At 37.3% G+C, this 12697-nt stretch overlaps 1 protein-coding gene across 14 annotated transcripts in view; it reads right to left on the reverse strand.

Moving 5' to 3' along the window:
* Positions 1-12697, reverse strand: part of ELAVL2 (ELAV like RNA binding protein 2) — a 113422-nt gene that overhangs the window by 47083 nt on the left and 53642 nt on the right. For 5 of the 14 annotated variants that reach the window (XM_033084574.1, XM_033084572.1, XM_033084575.1 and 2 more), the window contains exons 1-2: positions 6917-7019; positions 2151-2241 (exon numbers count right to left, since the gene is read on the reverse strand). The exons of 4 other annotated variants lie outside the window; for them this stretch is intronic. In XM_033084574.1, the coding sequence (XP_032940465.1) occupies positions 2151-2222 (72 nt within the window). In that variant the 5' untranslated portion in view covers positions 2223-2241; positions 6917-7019. Of the gene's footprint in view, positions 1-2150; positions 2242-6916; positions 10438-12697 lie in introns of those variants that run through there. 5 more of the 14 variants (XM_033084571.2, XM_033084569.1, XM_033084570.1 and 2 more) reach the window with 2 other exon arrangements.

A 12697-nucleotide genomic window follows, 5' to 3' on the forward strand; every position in this document is an offset into this window, starting at 1 on the left:
ACAATGGATTTTTAATGTGAATATCTAAGATTTGGGCCCCTGTTTGAGTACAACTGTTTAGGGCAACGTGCAAGAGAAAACTATGCAAGTTAATTCTCCAGTAATACATATTTCAACACAAGAAGTTCGCTAAAGAAATCCATCAATCACTGAAATTTAGCCTCAATTAAACTGCTAAGAGGAGTTCTCATAAAAAAAGCCTCTTATAAAATCACAGAGTGGCATCAGGACCTCTGAAGGATCTGTCCTAACAGCCCTGTTTAAAGCACCATATGCAATCAGTGCATAGCCAAACAGTTGATGAGGTCAACTGTGCTCATGGACTTCATAAATATATTTCCTAACACAAGAGAGGGTAAGTTGAGTTTCTTGCTAGAAGTCCGACTTAGACAATCCTGGGAACACATTTCTATGTGCTGCATACAGAAGTATTTTCCAAGAGGTTACTTCAGCACAACACAAAAAAAAAGGGGGTACATCTATTAAGAGCACTAATTAGAAAAGCGTGATCTAGTTTTCCTGAAGAGCTGCAACTTGTGGGAACCCAGGATATTCCCCTGGCTTCCCTGGAGTCTGTACAGGGGGCTCAGAAGCCTTGGCAAGGTGCCAAAAATCCCTGTGAGTTTGATCTAAGTCCCTGGGAGAAATTACCATCTTTATATACAGAATTACAGAGTCACAGAAATAAGTAGAGTGTAAATTGGTGTGTTAAAAGGTAGAAAAGTAAGGTTTTAAAGATTGTTTATATTTGGGGGTTTTGGACACAAGATGGAGGATCTGTGGCGTAGTAAGAAATTCTTCTTCTTCTTCATGGCATCCATCTTCTGGGTCAGGATGCCAACTCGGGATTGGTGAAGGGAAAACTTCTCGGTGTAAAGTGGGTATAATGTATTGGTGATTAATTGTAAATAAAGTAGACGTAAATTAGGGTATAAAAGATAAGTCCTGCCCCGGAGGGCAGGAGAACAGCCTTGGATGAGTTGCAGAGTGGACCGTTGTAAGGTAGACAGAAAATTCCTTAGATAAGGAAGAATAAACAACCTTGGAAACCTCAGAACATCAGCTCTCGAGTCTTCTTTCATGCCCTGCTGCACCCTGACTGCAAAATAGGAACTCTCAGACCACCCTTTACTGTGCAGGTGAGTGATCTTTGACCATAAAGGAGGTCGCCGCCTGTCACAGCAACTGGAACAACATTTTCTTCCCTTGTTACAAACTCCAAGGGGCAACCTGCACCTGGCACTGATGAAACAAGTCCACTGAAAAGATGATAAAGTAGCTTATCCCAATTAAGATAAATTACTTTTCAAAACACTAGCATACCTGTTAAAGGTAGTAGTCACAAATGCTGTGCTCCGAGGCTCTGTAGGATTGCCTTTTTCCCCTTTTTGGGTTTCATTCTCAAATTTGAAGTGTTCATTGATCAAACTTACTAGATTCAGCAAGGACAACAAACAATTCTCTCTTAATTGCACATTTATTTTCATGTTCAGGTGGCAAGAATGGGATCCTAAGCCAACAATCAAGTGAACAGCTGCAGTAGCCTGTGTGTGCTGAAAATTACAGCGTCTCTCAGCTATAGAACCATCTGCTCTGAATAAAGTCACACTAATGTGGTTTACAAATAATGCATACCCCACTAATGGACTAAAGAGAACTGTTCATAAAAGACAAAGCACTAAATATTTTTTACTCAAAGATAGCTGGAGATAAATTTACAGTTTTAAAAGGTGTCTTAGAATAGACTGGCAAATATAATTTTAAAATAGTAATCATAAAAACACAACTATACAGGTTTCCAAAGTTACTGCAATTTAGTATTCAGACCATACCAAAACCATTTTAGTACAATACTCCTCTTCAATTATCCGCCATGTATTTTCAATTAGTACTAAAATCTAATTGACATTAGAAGAAAGGCATGCCACTGCAGTGTAATTTCTACAGGAGATCACCATTTTGAAGAAAAAGTTGTCTTGGTATGCCAGTGTGCTCTAGGCTCTCACAGAATAGGAACACAACCTACAGCCTATAATGAAACATGTATGTGAGTTAGCATTCCAATGGAAGGTTAAAAGACTTTGGTATGGCCTCAGCACTATTAACAGGTAAAAAAGTAGCCTACAGAATTTAAGAAAAGTCCCACAGACCCCAGTCCAAGGCTCTGCTGCCCACGAACCACTTCTAAGCAGAGAAGCCACATCACACAGTCTGACTGCCATGTTAGTTTGGAGTTGCCGTCTGCAATATGGACACAAAAAGTACTGTATGTTAGATTAGCAAGATAATGCAACAAATCAGTTTGTACAAATTTACAGTAATTGCATTTATATTCCCAGCACGTCCATGCAGTGTGGCTTAACTGGATTTGAGGCAATTCCAATCTAATCTTTACAAATTCAGCTGTAAAATTGTTTTTGTTATGTGAAATAAAATGCTTATTTTTAAGAAGATTTAAAAGATAATGCAGTCTAGTTACCCCTGCATCTACCCTGGAAACGACCTCCAGTACCACACCATGCCTAAAAGAAACTATTCCACAAAACAAATTTTTATATCTTCAAGACTGAAGAGGAAAGAAAGGAAATACAGTGAGTTGATTTGCCATCAGCACACAGGATGATCATGCACTACTGAAAGACAGCTCCCCTTACATGTTCTTTCCCAGTTCACAGGAAAAAAAAAATACACTAAGAAGACAAAGTACTATGTTAGAATCAAGTCCATTTTTAAAATATTAGGTTTTAAAAATCAAGTAAATTAAAACCTCGTCCAGATGGTAGTCACTAAATTTTCTTGCAACAGCTGTTTAAAAGTACCACTGCACATACAAGTGGCAGTAGAGTCCAGGATTTATCAAGTAGAATAATTGGAACAAAACATGTAAGTTTTTTCTGTAAGAGTATTTTGGTAACCAAGAAGATTGTTCTTCGCTTTAACTAAAAATCTAACTGAATTTTCAGTGATGTTAAGTTGAACAACACAAAAGCTAATAGGTCATTTGCAGATGATTACAGCTAGTCCAGAAGTAAAATATAACCACAACAGAATAGAAAGGCTCCTGACCACTGCCACAGCTTGAGACTATTGTCAGTCAAGACATCCTTCTTGCCCACAGTTAGCAGCTGTATGTCTAAACTTGATAGAAAAAAGACTTAGGTTTCAGAAGGTTGCTGCATCCAGGGTTTATAAAGATGACTTCAAAACTTTTTCTGTTTTAAAATGGTGCAAGTTACTTTTCACATCAGTTTGTCACAAAAGTCCATATGCTTAGCTGACTTCATGTCTGGTCTTTATTTCTAACTTAGGTTAATAACGACCTTCACCTTTTTATGTAAAATACCAAGACTTTAAATCAACTGCAAGTCAGCATGCCATTCTCCGTGGTCTCAACCCAAAACTAACAGTAACCCAATAAAAATAACCCAGTAAAACTAACACTTCCCAAGCTCTCCCACTGTTCATAGGCAAATATGTTTGATGAACTGCTTACCACAGGAATAAAATCTGGAGGCCTCAACTAATTCCAGACAAGCCTTATTATGAATAAGAAGACTGATTTAAAATAGCAGTCTCCAATACTCTTGTCCTACAGAGACTGTAGTGTTGTGAGCAAGATGATGTACTTGGATCTCTGTGGCTCTCAACAAAGCAGTGTGACCCCACAGATTACTTGTTTCCTATAAACCACAGGCTGTAGATACAAAACTTCGACAGAACAGCTTACTTGTCTGTATAGGACTTCAGTGTACTCACTAGAGACTTCACTGTTCTCTCAAGCACTGCAGCACTTCTCAAAAAAAAAAAAAAGCCAAGAGCACCTGTCAGTTGATAAATGTGTTATGCAAGCTGGAAGTACTTCTTCACTGAAGCATTCTATACAGTACTTGCAATCAGTGCACAAGTCAGTTCTCTGACTGTAAAAAAAAAAAAATCTCAAAAAACATATTTTGCTTTACCAGTTCTTCTACCATTTTTATTACTTTCAAGGCTGTACACAGAATGCTCTCTTACATCTAATTTGGAAAACTGTCATTCTTACCATTTTACTTATACTTCTATTTGACCTAAAAATAGTATTATATATGGCTAACTACACTCTAGAAAAAAAAAGCCTTCTGAAATGAGTTTTTGGCTTTAACACAGTACTAAACCAGCAGATTAACAGAGAATCAGAGCTGTGAATTTTCTTCCCCCTCCCTCCAAAAAAATTTTAAAATACTGAACTACTGAAAAATGCCCAGTACCATTAAAAAAAAATTCAGTTTTTGACAATTAGCCTCAGAGACAGTCTTACACTTCAGGTTATTAAAATAGTTTAGCAGTTACTGCATTCAAAACCTATAAAACCATTATGTTCAGGAAATAGGGCTCTATACCTTACTAAGGACACGTTTGTCTTAAAATACATTCAGATTTAGAGGAGAACAATAAAGTCAAGTTGACTGAGTAAATCTGCTCTCTTTATAATGCTCAAAGGAAGCAGAACTAAAGACAGTTGTGCAGTTCAGCAAACTGAGTGGCTCTCTTGAACATGTAGTGCATGACAGCCATCCATCTTTCAATAAACTTACTTATAGTTCACCAAGCACAGACCAGATTTTAAACCCAAACACTCTTAAACACTGTTTATGGCATTAAATGAATGCCAGTTTCTAATTAGCTGCAGTTGAAGACAGCCATGAGTAAGATTTGCCTAGCAGAGAAACAAGTAGGCTTTTTTGTTTTTCAAGAGAAAAGACATCAAAAGTTCAAAAGCCATATGGTTTATGCAATTAGTTCTGGTTGCCATAGAACAGTTCCAATTATAACAGCAGATTTTTATATGAGAGCTTTAGAAAATATAGTGGAGCTATCAAGAAGCTTAGCTACTAACTTTCCCTTCAATACAGGTATTTTGGTATGCAACATACTCAACTATTCATGCTCAGCTGAAAATGAAGTTGAGGCTGGATCCTGGCAGTATTGAGACAGAACCAAGGAGGTGACAAAACAGATAAGCCTTCTAACCACTACCACCTCACATGCATACAGATACTAGGGAGAAACATTTAGTGCATCAGACTTCTCTCTGAAGTCCTTTTGCCACCTATTTCAATTCATACTTATGCATCCTGGTCATTGCTGGGCAGCAAATAATTTCACATAGGTTTTATATGTATAATTTAATTCTGTTTGTAGACACTGCACTAAAAAAAATCACTGCACAGATGCCTGCCACAATTACATTATATACTTCTAAACAGTATTATCACATAAAGGTGATTACACTCTGAATTTAAGATCAGATACTGAACACATCTGCTTACTTCAGTATGTTACCACTGTTCAGAGGCAACCCAAGCTGGACCTCCAGCCTCAAAGGTCACAGCTGATAAAACGCCCTTGATAAAGTCCTCAGAGATATAAATGTTCTCCTGAAGATTCTCCTCAAGACTTACATACCAGGAAGCCTTCAGAGCATGCTTCAGTATTTAGTGTTTGCCTTTCCATCCTGTGTCCCAGTGCAATGGAAGTATGCAGTAATTATAACACATCATCATTTGGACATGCAAATGACAGATTTTGTTTTCATAATACAAAATGCAGAATGAGAACCACCTCTGGCTGTGTACATCATTCTTTATCTCTTCCAGACAGAAAGGTCTAAACCAGAACTTTGGTCTCTGCTTTTAATGAAGTTGTTCTCTTTCTAGAGGATTTATTCCATCTACTTTGACTTACAACAGTAATTAATGCATTTTAACAAGGATAAGCTGTTTCTTGTCTGTAGGGACTATTGCTAAACATGATAAATTAAAAAAAAAATTATTTGAGGGCTTACTGAAAAGTAAGACCTGGTACAATACAGATGCTGAATTTTGCTTTAAAAAACAGACCTCAGCAAAAAATTGTTTTTTAAAAAAAATTTTTAAGTATTAAAATTTTAAGTGCAGAGTTATTGATACTTTGAATAGATGCAATTCTTCACGCTTCCTCAAGTGATTTAGATCTTTACTGGAGTGTTAATTTGAAGGACTCCTTTTTTTCAAAGGGTCAAGTATCTTAAAAGCATACATAAAAGGACAGTACTAATTTGTGCACACTCAAAATAGCTGTACAATGAGAGATAAGAGACTGTTCAACCTAGCAGATGCAAAAACTGTTACATAGCTTGCTCAAGCATCCCAAAGTCCTTTATGGGTAAAGGCACACACAGGCCAGAGGCAGGTCTTCAGTTAACAACCTTGCCAGTCAGAACAAAACATTCCCTTCAGTTTCCCTATAAGGAGGATAGCTGTCAAGGAAAGCTTGATAATTGCTCTGAGGTCCACATATTAACAACACATATTGTGCTTGATGAGTCTAAAATAGGCTTTGTCTCTGTTCTCACTTTTTGTTTAATACTATAAACCACCATTTCTCCACTAGCAGCCCTTCCCAACCTGCATATACATTCACCTACTGTTCCCTCCATTACACTACTTAAAAATCTGCAGCACAAACTACATCAGAGCACTGCTTGATGAGAACAAACCCAAAGAGTACCTCTTGATTTATGCTCAGTTATATGGAAGAACTTTGATAAAATAGATGAGAGACAGAAACTTCACAGAAAACTTGGAATTTTTCTGATAATGAGGTAGTCTCAAATCTTCAAGTAACTTAAAAAGTTACTAATATAAACACAGGCAATTAAGATGAGAAAGCACAATCCCTTTGCAACAATAAAAAGCAATTTCTAGCCTCTCAAAAATGGCAGTTTAGAATGGGAATCTTTTCACACTGACTCTTCAATGAATCACTAAAGAAGCAATACCACTTAACATTTCTGTATCTTGGCCTTTAAGTCATGAGGAGTTGAAGCAAGAAGAAAATGAAGATGGTTATGAAAAAAAAAGTCACATAAATTTAAGGGAAAAGGACTATAATTTACCCTTGTGATTGCTGCTGCGGAAATTAATCTACAGAAGCTTTCAGCAGAAATGAAGAGACAGCCAAAGCAGACTTGCCTATTCCAGGTAAGCAGTGAGAAGACAACTGAAAAACTGTGGACAGTTGAACAAGAAACAGCAATTAGTAAAGGCATGAAAGAGCTTAATAGTGCCTGGTGACCATGCTAAAAGGACAAAAGCAGGAAAGTGCAAATTATTTATCAAATGCAAATATTCGTAGGAATACTAAAAATGTATACATAGATTAAAAGAAAGTCTTCACTCAGTATGAAGTGTTTCTAGAAACTCTTAACATTCCTGCAAAATACTTAAAGAGTATTAGGATACTCTAAAGCTAGTACGCATCAGGAACAAAGCCAACAAACACTTGCAAGGGGTCCTGAAAAAATAATGCATGTACAACAAGGCAAGGGCATTACCTGGCAATGGACTAATCTACAGAAACAAAGGATCTCTTCTTACAGAAATGACTGATTATCCTAGCAGTTGGGTAACTTAAATTATCCTAGAAACCATATTAAAAAGATCAACTCAGAAGTCTTCTGCAAAGAAAACAAGCACCTCCATTGCATTAAGGGATCAGTTCAAGTGAGACTCCAACAAACTATAATCATTTTTATGTTCCTAAATATTCAGGTTAATTTAGACACAACCACTTCCACCAACATAACTAATTCTCTGAGCAAGAGAGCACCAATGTGCATTACTAATTAGCTCATATACAAGAAAAAAACTCCCAAAACTCAGAAAAAAATTACACTCTCTTTTCATTGCCCTCTTTCATATAAAAAAAAGTTCAAAGCCAGCTAAGCAAAGTGATTACTTTGGTTATATTAAATGTCAAGTTAGCACCGTTTGAACACAGTCAGTATTGAAGCTCAGAAAAAGTTTTACCAAAACGATGACTGGATCACACAAACAGCTATTCACATCTCAAATAAGCTGTGAACAATTCCAATACTTAACCAATACTTTAGGTAAGACTGATTTTTAACAGGGACAATTTTTCAACTGCGCTCTACCAGCCACAAAATCTTGCCAACTATGTTTACTGCTCTTATTTGCTGTCCCAGTCACCTGTGTTAGCTCTCTCAAGCCTTCTAGCTAAACACTCTCCAAGGCAATACAGCTCTGTCAAAATGCATATGCGTTCTTCAAGACATAACTGCATCTTATTGCAGACACTCCCCTTCAGTCTTAGACATCTGCAGTCCTCTCAAGCCTACTAACACATGAAAACAGAAGATTCAGTGAGGTGAAAGGAGACAGTTTGAAGACTCTTCAAATATAGCAACTCTATAGGTTCAAGGGTTTCAAAGTCAACATCCACTTGAACTGGCTAGGACGCCTACTTCAATTTTCTAGCATTTAGCTCAGTATTCTAGCTGGGTCATGCAAAACTTTCCCCCTTTTCATACTGCAGTTGCACCCTTCTTCCCCACTGACAATTTCAAAAGCTGATGTTTTAACAGAGAGGAACAGGAAGCAAACCAGGTTAGTCTGACTGAAGAGGTACACAAATCCAAAAAAACCACAAGTATGGAAAATAGGCACTTCCTAATCAAGAAACCATGTACCAACTTCAAGGCCATGCATGACTCCATTTAGTCTCTGGCGCACCTTCCTGAAGGACAACACAGTTTTGTCCCTCATGAACTCAACTTTCCTCACTGCAACAGAGAGCCCAACAATGGATGACAGGATTAATCTTCCACGATAAGGAAGACAAGGTTGGAGGAACAGTTTTCTTGTGCTAGCTTTTCAAGGCAGTACTCCTTGCTCAAAGCTCACTAGTGAACTGGAGAGATGGTTAGACCAAAAATGCACCCCATCAGACATTCCATCAGAGGGCACAGCTTAAGACCCACAGGGCATGAAGTCGGTATCTCCATCACAGCCCTACCCTTCAAATGGCAGGATGAATCCCCTCTATTTCCTCCCTCCAAAAACGAGTTTTTGTTCTTGCATAAAGAACTTTTAGCTCAAATGCAGATTAGACACGAGAAAAGTTGTATGACTAGATCTCCTTACCCCTTAAACCCCCAAGTATACTGCTAGCTATCTCAAAAAATGACATCCCCAACACCATATAAAGAAGTCAAGCAGCTGAAAAGTCAGAAACCAGTAGCCACCATACATCTCCCTTCCTCTATACCTGTACAAGTACTATCAAACTGGTACCAGGCTGGACAGCAACACAATGCCTACACACTCAGATGTCTCCATTAGCCCAGATCATCAGTGGCCTGCCAGACTGACATTATCCTTCTTCCAGCTCCAAAAGTCATGACAAGCAAAGCTTAAGTGAAACACAAAAAGTATTCAAACCAAATTGAAACACGCACCATTATGTTCACATAGAATCAAGTCATTTTTGCACAGGAAACATAAATTCTTCCACTGAGGAAACCTTGTGGGAAAAACAGATCTTCATTAGGACAACAGCCCACCCAGCAATACAGGGTAAGGGGTACTGGGATCTGTCAGGTACTCTGCACTCCAGTAGATATGACAGTAAACAAGCTACCTGAGCAGCCTTGGACATGATGCCCAAAATGCTCAAATGGCCTAGGATCACATCTTAAGAGGTTAAGTACTATTCAGATAATACTTGGTTTCATTCTTTGGTGAAGGACCTCAAAGCAACCTGGAAGACAGAGAACAAGGATTTGTGGCAACAACTGACTTCACCTGCCTTTTTTTTTCCTACACAGCTGGGAGGGAGGACTACCATCTTGAGTAGGTAGTCACTGGAATAGGTTCCACGAAAGCAGTACAAAGGCTTCCTATAGCAGATGAACTGAACTTTTATTTCTTAATCCTGATATATGCCATGAATCATAGATAATGCAACACAGATATAACATGAAGACCCATATGCTTGTGTGCAGAAAACTTAATTTCTACAATGCAACTAAAAATGCAGAGCAAGTTTAAAATATTTTTCTCTTGCTTTCAGTCACCACAAATCTTGCACAGGTTTTAAGGTATCTGACCTCTGGGGATGGGAATTCTTTCACAAATGAATTCAAGAACAGAGATGCCAAAATGTCAGAACCCTTGCTAAAATTGTCAGTAATTTAATACATCATCATTAAGACTGGTAATCAGATCTTCCTATTATTCTGTCCACAAATACAAAGTTTCTTGGGCCACTTGACTTCCACATGCTCTAGTTCTTTCTTCTAACCTCTTCTCCAGAGCAAGTTGTATCTAAGTGCATCTCCCACTCAGTTTTCTCCAGTAGTCCAAGTACCATTAAACTATGTATCACTAAATTGTCTTAATATAACTTTGTTCCTTACATGGGACTTTAACTCTCATGCTTTATTCTTTCATTAAATATTCTATGCTGTCTTATACCCAAACCTACTAAAACTACAATTCGATATATTTCTGTGGTTGACATTTCTATCATCTGTGTCTTACATTTTATATATATTACTGAAATCTAAATTTTGCAACAACAAAATCTAGATCAGGCAATTTTCTTTCATATTAGTCTCAAAAAATGATTTCACTTAGATATTGATCATTGTATCCAAAAAACAGACCTAATACCCTGTTTCACCATAAAACTAATTATATGCCTAATTCAGTAACAAGAGAAACATAGCCACATAAGTATGCCACTACAACAGAGCTCCCAAATACCTGAAGTCACATCTTCGACAATTTATTATATTCCCCTGTGTACATCTTAAGGTTTCTGTATCAAAGGAAAATCAAGAGAACTGTTTGTCAAAGAGATGGTAAAAAGTCTTACAAGATAGCATGACAGCATAAACAAAGTCCGACCAACAGCACACAGTTCTGAAAAAACTTAATTTTCTGCCCTCCATCAATGAGTATCAAATTCTAGAAAGTTGCCTATGCACCAAAAATCTTGCTGTTATGCACATTAGAGTACAAAGATAGAGCTTGGAAAGAGAGACATATGCAACTAAACCAAAAAATTACTTTCAAAACATCAAAAGGTGAAAAATATGATACTGATACCATCTGACCTAGAATATGCTTGCTTTCTATAACCTACATATTTTCACTATCATTTTACTACAGAAATACACTTACTCTGAGGCACTGGTGAAGGGCTGCTTCTTTCACCCAGAACACAAGTTTGTCTCCAGCATCCTTTAGAAGAGACTTGTCAAATCACATTTGTCATGGCACCCAAAGGCTGACTTCTCAAGTCTTGAAGAATATCTCAAAATAAATTAAATGGATTTTATACTGCAACATAAACTCTAACACAGGGAGATGAACACAGGTTTTAGCCTTTGTTTCATAATGAAGCTGACTTCCAGAGTAGGGAAGGTTCACTTTCATGGGCTGAACATTATGCTTGGGGAGAGAAGCACAGGAAGCAGTAAGTTAATGAAGACTGTTTCAGAAACAGTATGCATCTTCCCTCCTAGCACTTTATCTTTTTCAAAAGATAACTGTAGTTTATACTGCATCACCTAAACTACAGAGTACTTACATCTGTACTTTACCAAGAAAGTCAAGAACGTGTTTTACTACAGCAGTGAAAAAAAAAAAATCAAACATCAGAAGTAAGCCTTGACAACACATTGACAAGGCAGCATCAGCGTTTTGGAGGAATCTGAACAAAGCGCTATAGTCGGCATTAAAAACCTTGCTGGTATCAGGCATGGGGAATCACTCTGTTGCCTCATATATGCCCATTAAATATACATAGGAGTCCAAAGCAGTTAAAAAGATAGACGTTACACTATTTACGTAATTTGGTTTTTTTTGTAGGAGCTGAACTTCCTTAGATGCCATTGTCAAAAAGTGTAACCCAGATTACTATGGAACAGTTTCTTATTATTATAATAAAATCAGATAAGTTTGAAGAAGTTTGTGCCATTGGATGCCAGCACATTCTAGCTCTAAAACAAAGCTTATCAGGAAGAAAAGTATTTAGCTCACACTATTCAGTTGGACAGACTTAATTTAAGCTTTTCTGCCCACAATTCAGGTGTAGGTATTTAAAAGAACAGCATAACTAACAAAAATATAGGGATAAAAATCACCCACTTCTGCAAATGAAGTTGTAGTCAGGATAAGCAAAATTTAAATGGAGTTAGTTCACATGAAGCGCTATATTGTCCCACAGTCATAATAAAGCCAGGACTTTTCCTTCTTCACACTGCAGGTAACTGTTTTCCACTGATCTCCTAAACAAAGACCAGCACAATTAAATCCATCAGCCCTGGTATTAATGACTCATGCATCTGACTCAAAGACAAAATCTGTGTTTCTTTGTCCCATTATACAGATACAGTATTAAGAAGATATGATTGTTAGGCTATTTTAAAATCAACAAATAGGGTTTTTATTTACTTAATTCACTTCACACACATTTTATACTATTTTATATTAAACGCACTTTTCAGTCGATGTTCAACTTTTAACCTTCAAAAGTTTATTCTTTGCTTTGATTTGGGACAAAATACTAGAAGAGTAAATTTCTAGAAGCATCAATGAAGAAAAAAGGAATTTAAGCATCCTTACTGCATAAATATTGTACAAAATGCACAGTCACACGTAACCTGCAAGTCAGTTCTGCAAAACTGTTTCTCGGATAAAAGACGTCTAAGTGCCCAGATTTTGCTGAATTACAGCTCTTTTGCTCTGTGAAGACAGAGGACATCAGGAGTAATTGCCTAAGGCTAACTGCAGCATATTATTTCAATTTCTCCTGAAGAAGCTGCAGCCCATTGCTTGGACAGGAGCACTCTGCTGGGTGAAGAACT

The sequence above is a fragment of the Catharus ustulatus genome, chromosome Z (assembly GCF_009819885.2).
Source record: "Catharus ustulatus isolate bCatUst1 chromosome Z, bCatUst1.pri.v2, whole genome shotgun sequence".
Taxonomy (NCBI): domain Eukaryota; kingdom Metazoa; phylum Chordata; class Aves; order Passeriformes; family Turdidae; genus Catharus; species Catharus ustulatus.